The sequence below is a fragment of the Anas platyrhynchos genome, chromosome 2 (assembly GCF_047663525.1).
Source record: "Anas platyrhynchos isolate ZD024472 breed Pekin duck chromosome 2, IASCAAS_PekinDuck_T2T, whole genome shotgun sequence".
Classification (NCBI taxonomy): domain Eukaryota; kingdom Metazoa; phylum Chordata; class Aves; order Anseriformes; family Anatidae; genus Anas; species Anas platyrhynchos.
In genome coordinates this window covers 139383056-139405475 of record NC_092588.1, presented here as the reverse complement: position 1 = coordinate 139405475, position 22420 = coordinate 139383056, and the positions used below count along the sequence as shown (strand labels likewise).

The following is a 22420-nucleotide window of genomic DNA, read 5'->3' as shown; positions in this document are numbered from 1 at the left end:
GTTGTGTTTGACCATATGTGACTTTTTTGACTATGTGACTGTGAAAGGTAAAGGGTAAATCTCAAGTTAATTATTGGCTAAGACTGCAGAGAACAAGACGTTGAGCTGTTTTGCGAAGCAATGCATAACTCAAACACAAGTACACTGAACTGATGTTCACTAAGAGTCTCACTTCTCTGCTCTCTCCAAGAGGAATACATGCCTTCACTTAACAATAAAATGATACCATGTCAACAGTAAGAAATGAAACATGTATATTCAAGGTAAATAATACTTTTTAACTATTCTCTTTTTACAAATCCTATCTGAGTAGAAATGTTTTCAAATTACAGCTGAAAATTCACCAGTTTTTATTATTTGTTGTTTAAATTGTGCTCAACAGTGAGAGTATATAATTTCTCTCTCTGTTTTCAAAATACCTGAAACATAGGAATAATCGAACTAAAAAAAATAAATTTAAAAGTGTTATTGAAAATATTACTTGAATATTTTCCCTGAAGTTTCACTCTGCTTAAATTAAAATGTATGAATAAAAAACTCCTAGAAGGCTTCATTAGATCTGCAACTCAACTACATTCAGCACTGTAAAGTTCAGAATTTATGAAACACAATTTGCATCAAGCTTGTCATTTGCTTACCTCAACTGTTTAGTACCATTTTCTACATGACTTTTTATGTAACATTATAACGCCATTAACATACTCATCAATAATGTTTCTGTTCATGAATGACCTTGGCAATCTTCTGCAGGGAAAGCTAGATGAAAAGTTTATACTGATGCAAGCTAGATATCATTTCAAATAAAGTTCTTTTGTATTTCAAAAACTGTAGGGAATTCTACTCACAGTATGTGTCATTGAAAAGGCCAGATTTAATCTGAAATCATTACTTCTGACATAAAGAGCAGATCTAACAAATTATACTTACTCTTAGGAGAGAATTTCACCTGTAGATATCAAAGTCTACCAATGGGCTTCCTAACGATGCTCAAGGCAAGTTGGAGTTTGCCAACTAAGGAAACAAACTGGAAGAATAAAAACTGAATCCATAGTTCTGGAAATGTACAACTGGCTCTGGTTCAAGCAATAGAAAAGATTAGAAAAAAATTCTCTTCAACTTCTTGCACTGATACACATGTCAGGCAAAGTCAGAATATTTTATATTTATTTAAGAATGAGAGACTCTGTGTAGGCTGTATCAGCAAGATAAGGAGCTCATGCTTACAGTACAGTAATGTAGAAAGTGTGTTGGGTCTGTCTGAGCTGGAGTCACCTTTTCCCTGCAGCAGCCCGCACAGTGCTGTGCTCTGCACTCGTAGCTGGAACAGCACTGATATCACTCCAGTGTTGTGTCTATTGCTGTGTAGTGCTGGCACAGCATCAGGACTCCTAAGCCCCCAAGAGCCAGCAGGCTGGGGGTGGGCAAGTGATGGGGAGGGGACATTGCTGGGGCAGCTGACCTAAACCAATCAAAGGGATATTCCATAACACCTGATGTCACACTCAGCAATAAAAGGGGGGGCTCTCGTGGGGGAGGGGGCTGTTCCTCCTGAACAACCACTACGCGTTTGAGGCCTTGCTTCCCAGGACGTGGCCGAACACCGCTCGCTGATGGGAAGTAGAGAATAATTTTTTCTCTCTCTCTGTGCTTCCGCGCGGACTGATTGTTTCTTTTGTATCTGTTTCTCCTTCCCATTCCCTTTCCCTTTAATTAAACCTTTCTCATCTCAAACCTCGAGTTCTCTGTGTTGTATTTTCTCCCCCTTCCTTCTGAGGAGAGGGGGAGTGAGAGAGCGGTTGTGGTGGAGCTTGGCTGCCCACCTGAGTAAAACCACCACAGAAAGGGACAATATTTTGCTAAATTCTAAATAAGACATTAAGGAGAAGCGCTGAGAACTGAGGAATGAGTAATGTATTCCAGGCTTTACCCTTTAGAAGCCTACAAGTGGTGCCAGAGAGAAGAGGGGACAGCAAAAAATCAAGTGATTCTTTTGCAGAAAATTCTACTTCCCCATAATTAAGATCAAGTTCAATCACAGAAAATATTATCTCCTGAAAACATTTGACACGTGATCTCTGCCTCATGATCATTTCCCCTCTCCCTGCACCAACGACATCCTGATTCCAGTGCAGAGAACTAGATTACATCTCAAAAAGTTCATCTGAATAGATTACTTTCAGACCTTTTCAACAATATTTAACCTACAAAAATTACTGTTAATATGTCATTTCCATTGTGGTGTAAAAGAATCTTGCCACTCAGTAACAGAACTCACTCACCCCCTCCCCTCCCTTCCCCTCCCCTTTTTTTCACAGATTTATTAGAAACATCTCATGTGAATATTACGGAGGTTGTTTGTTTAATATATGGGCTTGTGCCTGTGTGGTCCACAGGGGTTGTTGTTAACAGTGCAATGGAGTACAGCACACAGGTGCAAATCACATTATTTGCAACAAGAAGGCACTTCCTTCCTTGGTCTTGCAAAGCCATCATTAGATATGAAATTGTTACCTGGACAGGTCCCAGAGTGACCTGGACAAGCTTGAGAAGTGGAGCCAAGTGAAAACTAATGAGGTTCAACAAGTCTATGTTTCAAGGTGCTGCACCTGGGTCAGGGCAATCCCAAACATGCAGACAGATTGGGTAGAGAACTCATTGAGAGTAGGACTTAGGGGTTCTGGTGGAAAAAAAACCTCTACATGAGTCAGAAGTGTATGCTTATTGCCCAGAAAGCCAACAGTATCCTGAGCTGCATCAACAGAGGCATGGCCAGCAGGTTGAGGGAGGTGATTGTCCCCCTCTGCTCTGCCCTTGTGAGGTCCCACATGCATGAGGACCTACTGCATCCAGATATGGGGCCCCCAGCACAAGAAAGATGTGGATCTGTTTGAGTGGTCCAGAGGAGGGCCATGAGGATGATCAGAGGGTTGGAGCACCTCTCCTATGAAGAAAGACTGAGAGAGCTGGAGATGTTCAGCCTAGAAAAGAGAATGGTCCATGGAGACCTCATTGTGGCCTTTTAGTACTTAATGGGAGCTTATAAAAAGGATGGATAGAGACTTACACAGGCAGATAGTGATAGGATAAGGGCAAACTGTTTAAAAGTAAAAAAGAGAAGATTTAGATTAGATATTAGGAAGAAATTCTTTACCCAGGGGGTGGGCTGGAACAGGTTGCCCAGAGAAGCTGTGGATGCCCCATTCTTGGAGGTGCTCAAGGCCAGGCTGGATGGGGCTTTGAGCAACCTGGTGTAGTGGGAGGTGTTCCTGCCCATGGCAGGGTGTTGGAACTAGATGATCTTTAAGGTCCGTTCCAACCTAAGCCATTCTATGATTTTATGATTCCACATTCTATGAAGTCTGCAGAGCTAACCTGTCTCCATGCAGATTCCCTTATGATGTGTATGGCTTCTTTCTATAACATGCTGTATGAAAGCAAGCTGAAAGCAAACACATGCACAATAAAATAAACCTTTGGATTTATTAAACTCTGCTATAAATATTAAATATTACTACACTGCAAAAAACAATTCTAATATTCACGTGGCCTTACATAGACTGTCCCTCTCTTCCTTCTTTGGTCTCTTCAATGAAGTACATTATTTCTGTGAAGAGGTAATTATTTTGTTGCGTTGACTATAAACCATGAACCATGAATATTATTCAGCAGATTCTGAAAGGAGTTTGTGTGGAGGAAAAGGCTACCCCAAAACATCCCAAAGCTTCAGAATTGATCTGAAATCCTTGCCCACTGGGAAGCAGCTAAACTTTCAGTGTTTTCCCATGCTTTTTCCTATTTAAGGCTTTCTTATTTCCATTCCTTGCTGTTTATTTCAAACCTGTTATTCAAGTTTTAATTTTCAACTATATTTTAGGTTTTTCTGTGCATGGTCTATTCCTCTGCTTATGTAATTACCTTGGCTAGAATATCTATAATACTGTATGAGATTTTAGTTTAATCTAAAAAGTCTCAGTGCAAAATACAGATGTGGCCTCCAGATATGGGACCCTGGCCATGTGTCAGGTCAGCAATTCTGCAGCTACAAACATTGTACATGAATAAGTGCTTTAAATCAAGTCAACCCCTGACCGGTTCTGGTCTGTATGCTACTCTTCTTGGGTTTGGCCACAATAAGATTGTGGTTGCTGTCTTTTAGCTTTGTTACAACAACCACAATAAATATGTGAACTCTGTGCTGAAAAACAAAAACAAAAACAATTTAGATATGACATGCTTTCTCTGTCCTGAATGCCCCAGGCCTGGGTCAGATGGGAAACGTTGTTTTTGAGAATCTGGCAAAATGTATTTTGTTTGGCTGTTCCACAAAGGTGAAGAATCAATAACAACAAAAAAGAAAAAGGTGAGATCAGGCTCCTTCATGTCATCATGCCAACAGGAAGGTCAGCATACCAAAAATCTTGAGAAAATTAAGCAAACAGATTTCATCTTGTGGAGTACAAGGCAAAAAATATCACACATGGAGCTGAAGTGAAAGACACTAACAACGATGCAATGATCCCTCTTTAATTTGAGCCCCAGTTGTACTGTGGATATAGAAAATTAATGGGGGGTGGCTTGCTTTTTTTGTTTATTTGGTTGTTTTGTGTTGTTTTCAGATGTGCACTTGTTTTCTCCCCCCCCCCCCCTTTTTTTTTTCTTCTTTTTTTTTCCAGTTGTTAAAAAGCAGGTATATAACAGGCTTCTGATCCTGCTGAAGAGAAAAGGCATAAGCATAAACACATTCCAATAGGATACAGGCACCTAAACTTTCATGAAAACTCTGCTGTGCATAGTATATGCTACTGAAGATGTTTTGAGTGATTTCTTTATCATATAAAGATAGTGTCTTAAATGCAAAAACATACACCATGCAAGTGACAATTCTATGAAAGATTGTTATCTCGGGATTCCAACAAACTTTTCTAAACCAATCTTTTAAAAAATGTTATTTGGATTGTATTTTGAACTGTAACTGTGCATTTTAAACTCCTTTGAATCACCCATCTTCATACACTTTAATTTTCTGAATACTACACAGGCCTTTTCCTATGCAGAAGCTTTAAGTATGTAAAAATCATTAGTGCAAATGGTGCAACTGCTTTCCCAACAGAGGTTCTTGCTAAAATAATGCTATAAAACAAATAGTTGCTATACTGTAACAAACACAAGTTACTTTCTGATCTGGTTCTCTGCCAAGGTATTTTCATGCAGTACTGGATGTAATACACTATTAACATTCAGACTTGCAGTGTCATAGATTAAAACCAATGTAAATTTCATCAATTTTAACATTTTGGGAGCTTTAAGCTCCTTCATATGACACCTTTCCAACTCCCTACTCAAACAACTTTCTCAAGCACAATGACAACTGTGTGGATTTTTTCTAGTAATATTCTTATAACAACTATTTTCAGATTATCATAAAATACATGGTGTTAAAAGTAAGCAGCAGTATTTCTACATTTTAGAAAATACGTTGATACCGTCCTTATGAATTTAATGGGGAGACATCTTCTTCCTTAAAGAAATAATCCTGCTACTTTTATTTGATGAATATGTTCACATAAGTGACTGTGAATTGTCTAAATTGTTCTAGCACCCAGATGGGACAGAAAATCCCAGGAATGGAGTTTAAATAGACCCTACCTTATGAAATAATATGTCTGAGCAGAATTTGGAAACAAACTTCAAGAAAGATCAATGTCCTTTTTTTCATTCAAGAGTTATAGGGGAATGATGATCTCCCATCTCTCATCAGGGCATCCTTACCCATTTATTTATGTCCTTTGGAGAATGATAGCATACCTAGCTATGGGAACAAAGTGGCACTTTAAAAAAGTAGGAGGGAATCACAAGCATTCATGTGTCTAAAAGAGCTTGTGAGGGTACACCACCCTTAGAATTTTATTTAAGTTCAGTTTGAAGTAGATCCCAAGTTGTATCCCTTCTCACAGATTCACACAGAATCATAGAATCATCTAGGTTGGAAGAGACCTCCAAGATCACCTAGTCCAACCTCTAATCTAACACTAGCAAGTCCTCCACTAAACCATATCACTAAGCTCTACATCTAAATGTCTTTTAAAGACCTCCAGGGATGGTGACTCCACCACTTCCCTGGGCAGCTCATTCCAATGTCTAACAACCTTTTTGGCAAAGAAGTTTTTCCTAATATCCAATCTAAACCTTCCCTGGCACAACTTTAGCCCATTACCCCTTGTCCTGTCACCAAGCACGTGGGAGAATAGACCAAGCCCCACCTCACTACAGCCTCCTTTAATGTACCTATAGAGAGCAATAAGGTTGCCCCCGAGCCTCCTTTTCTCCAGTCTGAACAATCCAAGCTCCCTCTGCTGCTCCTCATAAGACTTGTTCTCCAGACCCCTCACCAGCTTCATTGCCCTCCTCTGGACTCTCTCGAGCACTTCCATGTCCTTCTTGTAGCGAGGGGCCCAAAACTGAACACAGTACTCCATTTGAACACAGTACATTTTCCATGTCTTGCTTTACACCACAGACACCAAATGGAAAAAATACATTATTTTTTTTTCAGATTAAATTAGCTAAAAAGATAACAGAATTACAGAATCACAGAATTGTAGGGGTTGGAAGGGACTTCAAAAGATCATCGGGTCCAACCCCCCTGCCCAAGCAGGCTCCCTAGAGAAACAGATGCACTCTAGAACTGTACTTTCCATGCTCTAGCCAGAACATGGGCATCCAGATCATGGCAGGAGTTTCAATTCAGCCTAAATAACCTCCCCCAAATCCATACAGTATTGATATGTGGTCTTATCAATGCTTTTGTTACTCAACCGATCTGCTTTTATTGTCACACTGTTTCCTACCAGTGACAGAGACCACAATCTTCCTTAATTGAAACCACAATCCGCTCAGTTTTCTACTTTTCTTAGTTATTGATTGATTAAAGGAAAACTGTCTCTGTCTATGTCCACAAAGAGATGCATTTAATAGGATGAATACCCTGTGATGGAGTCACAGGTTTTGTTTTACTTTGCTGGCCCTAACATTTGAACTGAACTGAGAAAAGGAGTAGTGACAGTGGTTCATCTGTAGTCTCAACTCATTTTTATGGGAATAGTCTTTACAATAAAATAGGGAGGCCACAGGTTTCACTTAATATAATCTGACATAATTTATATGAAACTGTTATGTACAAAACCAGATACTCAATAACTGAGCAATGAGTTACACAGAAGGAAAGTTCTTACTCAAAACTGAGTAATGAAACATAAATTCAGACTTTTATTGGATTTATCTGCAGTATTTTACTGTAATCTAGCACTAATGCAAGACTTACTGTATGAATAGAACACTAATAAAGTTATAAAAGGGAAAACAATGTATTCATAACTGATTTTATGGATAAAGACACCATGATAAAATCAGCAAAACCATTATATACTTGAGCAATAACATCTTACATGTCCTTTTAGCATCCCTCTAGAAACTTCCCTCTTGAATTTACCTGTGGTACAGTTGTTGAACTCTATGTCATCTATTGCTGCTCCTCCTCCTAGGTCTCTGGTACGAATGCCTTCAAAGATAACTTCAAAATTTCTCAGCTTCCCCAAGTGTAACTCTACTTTGTTCCATTCATCACCATAATTTCCTGATTCACTCCATATTTTCATGGTTCCAACATCAGTCTGAAGTTTGAATAAAATATATACAGTAAAACACATAAGCAAGGATTATCAAATACCAGTTTTTGTATAAAAATATAGAGAAGTCTGTAACATGCCCCTTCATTTTCATCAGGGAATGATAAACATATATTTTGCTGGGATATTAGGAAAAATAGCAAAATGAGATGATTACCATAGAAATCACAAACATCAATAATAGATCAAGTCTTGATGCAGAAATTACTGTGTATATGATTGAACTCCAAAACATTTGGTAGAGTGGTATTTAAATTTATATAATACTGAGATGCTTTGCGTTTAGAATACATGACTAAATGCAAGGTTTCTTTTCCATTTTAAAATTAGGGTATCTGATAAGAAGAATCTTTAATAATTGTGACAAAGGTAGGACAAGGGGAAACAACTAACAAATGTCAAATATTCATGTTTAGTATACTTTATCTGAAGTTAAATAAGAACATTCTGACTTTCAAATATGTTAATATATTAAAAAGAATCCTTAAATACTCAATCATACCACCTAACTAGCAAGTCAGCACAAAAAACATGCATCATTTTTTAACAGCGGTATTAGAATGCAGATACACCAGCTTCAGTTGCTGTGAATAGATGATCCATATAGATGATGACACTGACAATAAATATTTGCAAAAGTTTTTTATATGTCCCAATTTAAATTCTTTATGACTGTATGTCTAATCATCCAAATCATAAAACAGACATTTTTTGCTCTTTTTTTTTTTTTTTTTTAACCAAAACCCATTAGTACTCCATCTAGGGTTAATAAAAACATTGTGCAATGCATCAAACAAGTAAATGTAATGCATAACAAAGGCTCTAAGAAAGCAGTACATGAAGAAACAAGATCTAAGGAAAATAGTTACAACAGTAAAAAATAGCCAGGGAAGTAAAAGACTTGCATTTCTTTCTATATAGTGAACCTGTTAGATCAGATTTATGTTAATAAGATTGTCTTATGCATATTTATGATGAGAAAATGAAGCTGGGTGCTTTTGATATTGTATGCTGAATAAGAACGTGCAGACAAGCATGCACAAAAATATTATATTAGCTGTTTCAGGACCAGGGAATTCACAGAATTATTGAAAGGAGGTCCTCAAACCTACCATAGCATAATTACTGAGGTACGGCTTGATGATGGCATTTTGGTGTTTTGGAAAATCTTCATTAAGATATATATTTAATTGTTTAATGCATATACTTATTTATTCATTAAATTGTTAAATAGAAAAGAAAACACCAGGAATGATCTCCATAACTGTGTGACTGTGTGAAACTTTTACTCCATAAATATTCAGCTGAACAAATCTATTGGTGTATATCTAATGGTACTGCACCAGCAGCAATAACATCTCTTTGTAAGTCATGATGATTGATCACACAAACAAATACAGAGGCAATCTTAGGCATTGCTTCTTCAGTGATGTCTCATTGGTTTAAAGCTCAAACAAAGTGAAAATAACATAATAGGACATTGTTGGTGCTTTGCACCACTAATTCCACATATGACAACTGGTTATGATATTCGCAATGTATTTCTCACAGTGAAAGTCCTGACTTTTATGTGCCATCATATCAGACATCCATTTATTCTATAGGGTGCCAGATGCCTATATTATCAGTTAGCTGTTAATCAACTTAGGGGGATTGAAATCAGAATGAATACTAGACCCTTTCTAAAAAATTGCACTTCAACTTCTATTTGGAAACGTAGTGTAGAGGAATCTACATTAACAAACTGCTCAACAATAGTAAATACTGTAATTTATGCTGATTTTAGCAGAGGTAAAACAGTTTTTCAAATCTAACAAATTTACTCATATTATTTTTGTTCATCAAATATGCAGTCAACAATATAATTTAATTATTCTGGTAACCCTGAAGTCTCCATTCCTCTGATTTTAAACTTTTTGAATAACTTCCAAAAGAGTATTAAATATTACTGGTAATTTGTTTAGTTTGAAAACATCTATTCACAACAAGAATAAAATGCATGGTTATGATGAGTTATATTTGGCTTTAAGGTTTCCAACATAGACTACAAATCTTAGAAGAGAAGAACTTTTTAACATTTTATTCATTTGTTGCTCTGGAAACTCTTTTGTCTGCCCTTGGAAAATTGAAAACAAACAAACAAACAAACAAAAAACAAACAAACAAACAAACAAAAAACCTCAGACATTATCTATAAGAAACTACTTATTAATTTTACAAAAGCAGTTCAGTGCTGTGTATTAGTAGTGAATTTAGGAGATTTAATAAGGGAATTCCTTTCAATTTATGCATTTTAATGAGATAGAAACATTCAAAACTTTTATGTATCACAACATTAATCTCCAAATCTATAAAAAAAAATTAAGTTCAGATATATAGAAGTCAGTGGAACTTCTTTCAACGTACAGCAATAAATATTTATATAAATTCTGAAAATGTTAAATGTAGCATAGTTAACCATAATATAAGCCTCAATTGTGTGGCATAACCATGAAATATAAAGTCTTTATGTACTTATGGAACTAGAGTTTTCTTCTTATTAATATTTTTTATCCCTTCCCCCCTCCATATCTCCTAGAGAGACACTGAAATATACAGAAAACTTTTTGCTAGAATGAAGATTTTTCAAATAGAAATTTTACGAAAAATAAAACCAAACAAACAAACAAGCAAAGGTGTCCATGTCTTTGCATTTCACAAACTCTCAAATATGGGCATGCTAGCAAAACAGAATAGAAAGCCATTTCTTTCTCTGAGTTCAACAGTAACAGTTCCTATATAACAGCAGCATTTCAAAAAGCATGAAAGGCTGATTTTTCACTTGCTCAGCCATAGCTTTACAGAACAAAATGACAAAAAAGACCCATCCCCTATATAACTGAATGAAGGCTGTTCTAATCTAGAGTGCAAAGTCCCTTCAAAAATACAAGCACATTGTCTGTATGAAACAACTAAGAAGAGGTAGGAAACGGAGTGACAGGCAGGCTGTCAGCTCTCCTCCCCAGGTCCAGGGATGTAAGGGATGGCTAAGGGATGTAAGCTATACATTTTTTTTGGATATATACTTGGCATGCCGGAATCATAGTTTCTACTCTTTGCAGATTCCATGTTATGAATTATTATTTTGTTTTCTTTATTCATTTAATCTGTCTGGTGCTTTGGCATTTCTTTCATATCTTTGGAATGTGTTTGCTTCAAAAACATAAATGCGGCCTGGGGGTGGGAGGAAATCAGTCTGTGCTTTGGCCTTCCCGCTGCATCCAGAAATCCTGTGACCTTTTTTTTTTTTTTTCATTTCAATCTACACATATTTATGTAAAAGAGATATATGACAATGAGAGAAATGTATCTCAGCATAGAGCATGCTTGAGGCCAAAGAGTCACATTTTTTTCTGTTTTGATGAGGCTGTTATATTGACATGTCTGGATTGCTCTTCTTCCTGGCCTGATGGCAACAGGTCCAGTCTAACTCTATGCTCCACTAGAATGATAAAAGATGATTAAGATTTGTGGCTTTGGCTGATAATATCAACACTGTCCATGTGTGGGGATTGATCACACTGGCTATTGGTCAGGGCAAAAATCCTGTTTTCCTACTAAGGTAAGTACACTTGCAGGATTCTAGTTGCATGTAGTCCTTTACAAAATAAATATACATAGATATAATTTTTTTAAAAAAGTTATGATCTGTCTTGCTGCCACTCATCCACATCTGGTTTCAACCCTCTTCTGCATTGTAAACATCATACCCTAAGCAACACATTCCCTTCTTTGCTACAATTGCTTGAACTTAAGCTAGTCTCTTTTCCTCATGCCAATACATTTGTATCAAAGCCATATGTGTATCTTTCTTACATGTCATGACATTCACCTTGGCCTTCCTTCCAGTTCAGTTTTGTTCATCTCACACTCTAACTTCCACTACTCCCTTTCATATCTACAACCAGGTCATCATCCACTTTCCCACATGCATTGTTGCCAGCACTTCCACTCCAGCTAAGCACAATGGTAAGATACTTGTATCACTTGTACTATTACCATCCCTCCATTCTCAGCCTAAGGAGATGTTTCAAAGAAACATAAAAAACAGCATCCAGAAACCAGTATATATGAAAGGAAAACCCATCTTCTCAAATAGAAGGCTAAACTGAATTTGGAACCATGAGACCTGATTATGACTTTTGTCTATTACAGACTCAAGTCTTTGAAGGAGAACAGAGGGTTTCAGATCTCACTGACGTAGAGCACACAAGCAAAATATATATACTTGCCCCTGAAAACTTGGTAAGTCTACTTTTTAGCAAAATATCACATTTGACAGCAAAACCTTAACAATATCATATCACTTCTAATACATGACAACCACCATTCTTTTTTTCTATTCCTACTGAACTGTCTCATTTATATTTTTCTTCCCCAAACACACACTGAGACTACTAAAACCAGATGTGAAGGGGATGTTTTGGTTTCATGCTCTGAAAAATTGTTATTAATTGTATGTCACTGCCCTCTATGGGTCAAACACAGTGGAAGGCCAAGATGAGGTGATAAACCAACCTTAGGGAAAGTTTAATGTTTAAAAGACATATTTCTATTGACTTGTAGCATTTTCATTGACTTGTAGTCCTGGTCTTCCACTGTTCCATCAAGCTCATAGATAAAGGTTGTCAAAGAGTGGGAGAATTGCAGTCCAAGAAAACTATGAACTGTTTAGATCTGTACAATTATATGTCTTGCCATATTGGAAAATTCCTATTCATATGCCGGGGAATTTTTTTACCTACCCTCTGATACTCTGAGGGGAATATTTCCTAACAGTTTCATTACATGGCAATTCAGAATCTCCTCCATGCTTGCCTTCATCTGAAGACAATGATCTAAGTGCTTACAACCACTCTTCTGAGGACCTCATGGGGATGTAGTATATCTTACTATTCTCAGTGTCCTCATGAACTCACTTGAAGACACTAAAAATGAAGGAAATGGGAGAATTTCTTCCTCTCATAGAATTCCTTTTACTTTGTGGCTGGGTTTAATATTTTCCCAATGCAGCAGAGGCCCCTATTATTCTTAAGGCTACATTTCTAATGCAGTCAGAACAATATTAGAAACTGAATCCAGAGCATGCAATAGGAGCATGTACATGTAATTCTCCCTCACAAGATATTGGAAAGTTCTTATGCATCCACTCTCCACCAGAGAAATACAGTAAGAATTCCAGCTTGAATATAAAGGTTCTGACATAAGACAATCTGCTTTGTTAATTCTACAGTGAAATAGCAACAAAATCCAGGTTTTGCTCTCAGTCCGTACCTTTCCTATTCATGTTGTGAGCTGAGAGGAATTCAGAATCTTTCCCTGGCTCATTTACATCGATATTTGTTTCAGTAGAGCCACAGGAAATGAAGCCGAGCTTACCAAACAGATGGAGGCAATAAAAACATTTGCTAAATATTCCTGGACTCCTCAAATCCTGGAGTCCTCAAATATACTAGAGGGCTTTTTAATCAGAGAGAGAATATTTTTAAATGAATAATCAAAAAATATTAACTGTTTATAATTAATACTATATAAAGACTTTTCAGATTCACAGTATCAAAAGGCTTTCTGAAATCTTTCTGTGGAACCATTTTGACTTTTGAAAGAAGTCTAACTCTTTTAAAATTATTTTTAAACATTAAGGAAAAACCTTTTCTCCTCTGCTTTCACATTCATTTGAAAACAGCATCTTCCTGACAAACTGTTGCCATACAGATTTTTGTATTTTTTTTTAAGCAGAATATATGCTATACAAAGCACAAAAACATATTATAGAAACAACATGATGCAAGTTTAACTGTCACTGTTCATTTCTCTACTTTTTCATGCATGCTAATCCTTCTGTTTCACACGAGTATCAGGAAGGCAGTTTATTTTTCAGGCTATCTTCTTGGTTCAGAATCAAAAGTATTTTCAGGATGTGCAAATTTAGTTTACTAATAAATATGTTTTTAATGAAGTTTTATTTTCTTTGCAGTAATATCATCATTAGAGCTTTTTGATGGCTGACCACGTAGTTTAAAGGGGCATTGCACAAATACTGCTTCTCTGCTTCTCCCTTTTATTCAGCAAGGAGTGGAGCAGTCCTGCACTTTTACTTGTACATCCAATAAACAAGACATAGCAGGAAGAAAAAATACAACTTTTCCTCATTTGCCCATATTTTAAAGACATTTTCTGTGAAGCAGTGGCTCTCTAAATCAAAAATCAGTGAATATCTTTTCTGACATTTTTAATACTATCTATCTGCTTATTTAGTTCTCACTGCTTGAGAGTTAGCCCTATTTTCAGAAGGTGCTGAGCACCTTCTATATGGATTTTGGCAGTCATTACCTCAACACTGCAGTGCACAGAATACTTGTATATTTTTAAAGATATTGGTTCCTAGGAATAAGTTTTTCCCATTTTTCTAAGTTTTTATTTTTATTTTAAATTTTATTCTTATTCCTATTTTTTTTTTTTTTTTTTTTTTTTCTTTTCCCTCCAAAAGAACTACGAGAAAGCATTACCATTTGATTTGTACATGCTTCCCTGGCTTGTGTGGACTTTTTTTTTTTTTTTTTTCCTAATTCAGTGGCAGCAGAATTCTGATAGAACTATCTAATGTTTTGAAATTTCAGTGTTTTAGATGATGGACAATCACAGAATCACAGAATTGTAGGGGTTGGAAGGGACCTCAAGACATCATTGGGTCCAAGCCCCCTGCCAAAGCAGGTTCCCTAGAGCAGGTTGCCCAGGTAGGTCTCCAGACGGGCCTTGAATAAGAATAACTCAAAAGAAAAGTCTACATATTTAGAACACTCCCACTGGTGTCAGGATCGGATAATCCTGGGAGGGATTTCTGCTGGTTTCTTAGACTGTATGAGAACAATCTGAGAAACCCAAGCTGAAAAAAGAATTAAAAATGTCTTAATACAGGAAAAAAAATTATCAAGATGAGGAAATAAAAGGAGATTTTTCAGGAAGCTGGAGACATGAAAAAAGGTAAGAGCAGATAATAAGGTCATGAAGATGTGAGTTATGAATGAGCACATGTCTTCTGGCATGCTGTCAATCACCATGCTGATAACAATTCAGTACAAACAGTTCAGTGGCACTTTATAACAGTACTAGTTACAACAAGTCTTCTCAGTTTTGACAGTCTACTTTTTTTTAGAGAAAGACATGTACTCTGTATAGTAAGTGTATGCAAAGGCCAATAGAGCATTTGCACATGTTGTGAATCACGTACAAAAATCCATTACAACAATTGCTACACACTATTCTTCTTTTAGCTACTGCTTTGAAAATTTGTCCCTGTCTTTAAATAAGCTTGCAGAGACTTTTGGTTAATATAACTGTTAAATTTCAAAAATTACTGTGAATTATCTGAAGATTGAAGTGCTGCATCAAACATATAATAACATATAATTCCAAAAGTATTAAGTCCACATAGAAGAGCTCTGAGAGAGAGAAATAGAAACAATTTCAATGTAGGGAGAGCTTTTAAGGTCGAACTTTACACTTTCCATCCCTATGCTGAGGAATTCTGAAATCTTCAGAGAAACAGAGGTAACTAATACAATAAATAAATAAAGGGAGAGGGGAGAAGCAGATAACAGAATTTAACAGTCTACAGTTTAGTGTCTCAAAGGACAGGAAAATGTACGTGATGAGTAATGAAACAGCAAGTTTTACTTTAGGAATATATCAGTGGAGAGTGATGAGCTTACTCAAGTCAAAATTACTTCAATGGAGATTTATGATTCTCAGCACTAAAAATAATTAATTAAAAATAAGTTTCTCTCTAATTTTTCAGAGTTATATTTTGACAGAAACCAGAAATGCTATTTAGTATGCCTCTGCCTTCTATAAAAACAATTGAAGAAGAAACTTCAAACTGATCAAATGGAATCTTAAAGAAATTATTTGATCCAGGCAAAATGTATACTGCATAAATACATTAGCATGCAAGAAAAATTGGCTTCACTTTAAAGGATAACTTACAGAATCATATAATTGCATTTCCACAGTGCATTATAGAAAAGATGAAAACAGCAAGATGAAACACTGATATTTCAGCCTCTGAGCCTTTTATTAGATAGTTTGCATATATTAGTCTCAGCAGGTTTACGTAATAATAGTTAATGACAAAGCCCATTCATCCATCCCTTTCATTTTCTCCTTTGTGCAAAGCAGTAAGATGATTTTCATTCTCTGAAATATCTTGTCCATAATTTTAATTTTTAAAATTAACATTACTATTATAAAAGAATATTCATTATAATGAGAAATTTTGATAAAGCTTATACCACTGATGACATTCCTTTTTTTTTTTTTTTTTTCAAATGCACCAGTTGAGGAATTCAGGAATCTCATAGTGAATTCCTTCAGATTCCTTCACAGTATCAGAAGGCTCACCCTGTTCAGAGTGCCAGCAATTGTGATATTTCTAGGAGCTAAATGGTAAGACTCTGCTCTTTCTTAATTGTTGTAAATGCAGAGTTGAGAAAAGCCAGTTTCAAAAACACTTTGATAAAAAGTGACTGGTAATTCATTTGGAGACATAATTTTGTTTCAAGCAGGTAGTCATTTCAAGGAATGACAAGTTGCAAAGATGAATTTATTGCTAAAAAAAACTCTTATTTTGGAGAAGAAATCTATATTGGGAATACAAGAATAATTTACTGATTGTCTTTGAGATATTCTATCAGTATCATCTTCTTAAAAACTTGATTTATCCTGTCACAACTATTAAAACTGTTAGATTTCATTGTAGTCAGCTTTCATTTATAACCAAGCAAACACGTTTGTTTCTTTCTAGATTCCCCTGATACGCTTGCCATCATATATATATATCTACATGTTTAGGTTGTCCAAATACATCTTCATTCCCTGTGTTATCCTTATCAATCAGAACAGTGCAATAAAATAGCTCCTCTTTTTTAAAATTTTGCACCTTGTACTACTACCTCCTGCCTTAGTTTCCCTGCCCTCCTTTATCCTCACGTACAAAATTTTCTTCTTTATTCCCTTGTATAATCCACCTTTCTGTGATTTTTTTTTTTTAGGTAGATTAAGGGATACAACTGTGATCCCCTTCCCTTCCCTTCCCTTCCCTTCCCTTCCCTTCCCTTCCCTTCCCTTCCCTTCCCTTCCCTTCCCTTCCCTTCCCTTCCCTTCCCTTCCCTTCCCTTCCCTTCCCTTCCCTTCCCTTCCCTTCCCTTCCCTTCCCTTCCCTTCCCTTCCCTTCGTTTTACTGCAAAGACTAACAAAAGCATCAAAGACGTTTTATAAGACAATTAATATAATGAGCAACTCATTTTCACTTAGTCTGAAACTTTCCCACACCTTTGTTTTAGCCATGCTTTACAGGTTTCTGCAGTTTATTCCCATCTTAGTGTTGAGGCAACTATAATTCTGTGGTAAAGCAAACTCATGGGAAATAACATAAAAAATAGAAAAACTTTGGGCAACTATGACAACAACCTGTAGTGTCAATGTAAAGACAGTATGCTAGGCATCATGCAGTGCTAAATTTCTTGGACTATGATAGAAAAGTCAAACCTTTATTTATACCAACTTCCTAAAAAAAAATGCAGAACATGTTCAGTATCAGATGTCACAAAAGTTTATGAATCAAAATAATAAAAAGACATTTGCAGACGTGAGATAACTTGAAATCTGTCATGTTTTTCCACCTATAGAGCACATGTTAAAGTCACTACATTGGAATACGTGAGAGGCAAAACCACATTCCAGTTTGTTTTTATTTATCAGCTTTAACTCATTTTCACCAGATCTCAAGTGTAAAAAGCAAGTATCTTCAAAATAGTCTTGACAGCTCTTAAAAATACTTCTTTTCCTCTAAGAACCATATTTTATCTCTTAAAGAAGTATACATTGGTGTCTTCTTTTATCAGTTGAGATACTGAATGAGAGATAGGCTGCAAATTTGTTTTCCAAGTACAAGCTACTTGCCCTTAATAGCTTTAGAACCTGAAGTGACATCCAGGCTGCATCCTAACCTCAGAGCACCTATTGTGGGGGGAGATGGTAAGCACAGACCTCCTTCCCACTCATCCCCAACCACAAAGGCCACTCTGAGCAGCCATAGTGAAACTGGGACATGGGCAAAACTCACATCTCAGGATCACAGAGCACACCGGCTACTGCCAAGATATGCACAGGGTGTTTTTAAAATGATGATGAACCAGCAGAAAGAAATTTTGTTTAGGTGTGTGCCCATGTATATGCATACACCATCTGAAATCAGTCAGGTGGTGCTGAGTTGTTTGGCACATTCATTGCCCTTACTGAATGTAGGGTAAAGCTTTCAGACAGGGCAGAAAGTCTTGATGAGCTGCATCAAAAAAAGTGATTTTTTCAGTCTTCCCGGTGGCTACTGTAACAGTAAGAAAATACAGAACTCTCCTAAAAATGAAAGAGATTAATCTGGTCTAGATACTCTGACACTGAATTAGTGTTCATACAAACTAAATGGAAAGATTGACAAATTCCTTGACTCAGGTAATTGCCTGCCAGTTTGGATAATTATTCAGTGTTTAACTGAACTATAATTTCAAACGTTTCAGGCAGTGGTACCAAAATCTTATTCATCAACACACCTCATCTTAGAGCAACTGATCAATACATGGTTCACTCCTGGGCAAAGATCTGCTTGGAAGTTGAGCACCTTAGTACAGCCAACCACAGGCCTATAAGTACTGTCTGAGTGACACAGTGGGCAGACAGAAACTTTGCTGTTGGGTATGACTTTTTTCTCTGAAGTTTTGACAATGAGTGGTGAAGGGACCTTATTTTTCCCTTGAATTGCTAGACATCTTTTATGGTAACATTACAATTACTCCTGCAGGAATCACTTGATTGTATTTGTAGAGTAATAACTTAAACCAGTATATCTCCAAAGTTTACATACATACTGGAACAAAATCTTCTGCCCAAAGAGGAAAATCTTTGACCTTTCCAATTTTGTGATAAGTATACATGGTAAGCATATGAAAACTCTTTCCTGCTGTACCAGGGAATCAGATTTGATGTCTCAGAAGCTGTTCTTAAGCCATATGTTCCTATGTCTAATATTTATCCCCCTTCTGGCAGCCCTCAGAAGTGGGTTTTCTGACTGTCATCACACTCTGTAGTGGCTGTGATTGGACAGATTAACTAAGTCTGACTGACTCCTTCACAAACTCATGATCACCAGACCACATAAACCTCTTTGTCTGTACTGAAATACATTCCTGTTAACATTCTTGTGAATGTTAACATGACAGGAAGATCAGAAGCATTTTTCCATTCACAGTGTTACAAAATCTGTTGTACTAGGGGAATCATGGTATGATTCAGTACAAAGCCTACACTACTCTTCAAAATGTGAAGATTTGCACATGAAGAATTCTAGTACTCTCCTTACATTTGGCTTCAAAAATAAAAGTCCCAAAGCAAAGCTAATTCAGCTGAACACCAATATTTGGAATCTTTCAGGGATTTTGTTTGCTTTAATCAATTTTTTGATTTAGCAATTCACCTCAAATACAACTTTGATTCATTATATATATTTAAAAAAAAAAAAGAATGTAAGAAATAGAAAAGCATATCTTTACAGGGACTTCTGCTGAGAATTTACATATTTGAAAAAAGATGGAAAACAGGTACATATATCTGCTATAAACTAAGGAACTCTGTTGAGAAAAAAGAGTTAGGGCAGTAGAATAAGATTGTAAGACTAACAACAATAATTCTTAAGACTAACAATGGTAACTTAATTCTTGTATAATTACTTTCAAATGTTCAAGTTTTTACTAAATATGTCACTTGTAATTTCTTCAAAGCGACAAGTCTGCAGGACAAGGATTGACATGAATATTCACTACTAATCATCAAAGAGGATCTTATGCTTTTTCAGAAGTATGAGAATGATTACTGTCAGTCAGATGTCACCCCTACTTTGATGTAGTGGGATGTTCACTGGGATGTAACTGTACTTTTTTCTTTGTGACATTTACAGACTATTCTTATTCCTATTGGAATGTTCTTATCAATTTGCTTGAAGCTTTTGGGCTTGTAGAAATATAGAACAGATTTCTAGTGTATTAGATGAACTGGACAGGCTCAGGAGAATCAAAACACTAAGGCTGAAAAGAATGGCAAGCTCTTTAAATAGTCAAGACTTGATTAAATATTTTTAAGCTACACTGAATTGATCCTGAGCAGAGACATCTTTAAGAGGAATGCTCAAGCCCCACCTCTGCAATATTTGATGGATACAATTATTTATTTCATAGAGAATGACAAAACAAAAACTAAACAAACCAACAAAAACTGAGATCTGATTTAAATTTTTAAACTGTGGTTATAAAATATATTCTTTACAAATTGAGGGCTCTCATAACTGACATTTCTCATTATATTAAAGCACTTCAATGGCATTCCATCTCTTTCCCTAATATTCTCCCCAGTGACCATTACTTTACATGTTCAAAAACATAAAGTTAGAAGTATATAAGTATATATAAAATTAGGGATGTAGAAGATAAAGGTTTGTAAGATTTACAAGATCTTGGTGTTTGAATTGCCACCATAAATATGAACTATCTATGAAAGTATTCAATATACTTAGTGAAGTATCTAAAACTTGAATATTTATCCAATAGCATTCCAGAATGTACACAAATTCACCTATAGAATGCTATATATTACTGTGTATTAAGATATACTATATACAGTTACATGCCTACAGGAAGGTATATGGAAAGCAATAGTCACTGTCATTTGACCTCTTGTAGATGCTTACAGAGATAAATCATACACAATTCTCCCTTAAACAGTGAGTAAAATTCCACCAAGAGCAGTGAGAGGCCTGGGTGCCTGACACAGTGTCTGCATGGCAGGCATTTATGACTTCCAGTCACAGGAATCCCATCCATATTGTGACAGATTATAATTTTACAGCAGGTCTTGCAATCTTAATGTATTTCTTTAAAAATTAATCTAATTGCTGGAGAAAGTGCAGAAATCTCTAAGATTTCTTTCCTGTTGTAACATAGAAATAATTGGTTGGATGACACAGAGGCAAAGTGATAGATCTGAAAACAAGCATCAGCCAGACTTCAAATGTATAAAAGAGAATTTATAATAACTTTCAACCTGTCAAACAAATATAAATAGAACTAAGAAAAAGCAGGAAATTCAGTGGCATTTCTTCCCTCCTTACAGGACCACAAATGGGTTTGGCAGAGCTTCTCCCATTAATTTTTTAGTCTTCAATGAAAAAACAAGGGGTCCATACTGGGTTCCCTCAGATATTTCTTCCAAATGCAGCAGTTGTTGCACAACCCACTTCTGTTTTACAGATTTAGTAACTGTGATAACTCTAGTTTCCCATTTCCACTTTTTCAGTTTTTCCCTATATGTTACAGACAGTGCAGAAGCAGAAGCACTGTCTGAATTTTCTAAATGGGTTCATTCCCTACAGCAAATAAACATAGAACTAATTATCACAGGAATATAAATCTCCTTGTGTGAACTAAAGAAACATTGTGACACTACCAAAAAAATAAAATAAATAAACACTGAGTGACAAAGCAACAGGAATAAGAGAATTTGTGGATCAGTATATTTGTGGGAGAACGCCTTTCCCACTCCTACAGCAGAAATTCACTCTGCATGGAAGAGGATATTTTATAATGAAGTAAGAAGTTTCTATATCAGTAGCATACAAGATGTACCACCAAAGACTTTTAGCCATCAGATTGGCATATTTAAACAGGTGAACTAGATGGTACGTTTTAAGTTACTTTAACATGCTTTGAGATGGCAGCGTGCCTTCTTTTGTCTCCCTATGTGGCTTCCTGCACTTTTCTTTCTCATATGACCACACCTTCTTTGGATATCATTTGTAAGGCCTTTCAGGATCTTCATCTACTACAGCACAATTCTTCTTTTCAAGATGAAAAGATTGACTCTGAGATAGATCTATTCAAGATAGCTGACCTCTTTGGAGTGGTCTCACTGTATCACTACTGTCAAGAGATTTCAAATCCTACCTGAAGAAATACCTAATATCTCTATACAAATAAAAATCTTGGTACAGCTTGGAAGGAGACAGCAATTTGTACAGAGATTAACTTCCACATGTACTGACTTAAACTCACTACCATGCTACACTACTGACTTGGGCAAAGTCTAAGGCTCTAAGGGAAAAAAAAAAAAAAAAAAAAAAAAAAAGTGCAGCTGGTAAATCAGTGAATAATTTTATTTTTATTATTTTTTATTTCCTTACCATAGCCCACAAAATCCTAAAGCAGCCAGGAATGACTAAATAAATAAGCACTAAAAAATGTCATTCTTTTAAGAATACTTGAAGAAAATATCTTGTGTGTAGAGATGGAAATCCACTTAAATCATTCTGTGACTGCTAATAAACTTCTTGATAACATACTCCCTCTGAACTCCCACTGAACACAATTCTAAACTGAATCACACCATCAGACTTCTCAGAGTAATGTTGTGCACAGCAGAACCCTTCAAATCTAATGAGTATTTCCATGTCATAAATAACAAGAGTCGTCTTCTGTTCACTGATCAATGAAATGAAGTAGATGGTTCATGTATCAAAATTTAAATACCACTTCTTCTGGATCACATAAAAAATTCTTGTTCAAAGAACCTCTTCTCCCATACAGATCAAACCACAT

General features: G+C 36.0%; 1 protein-coding gene across 1 annotated transcript in view; it reads right to left on the bottom strand.

Annotated features, from left to right (window-relative positions):
* MALRD1 (MAM and LDL receptor class A domain containing 1) overlaps positions 1–22420 on the bottom strand; it is a 258192-nt gene that overhangs the window by 91107 nt on the left and 144665 nt on the right. The window contains exon 29 of the mRNA XM_038174819.2: positions 7490–7670. Within this exon, the coding sequence (XP_038030747.2) occupies positions 7490–7670 (181 nt within the window). The remainder of the gene's footprint in view (positions 1–7489; positions 7671–22420) is intronic.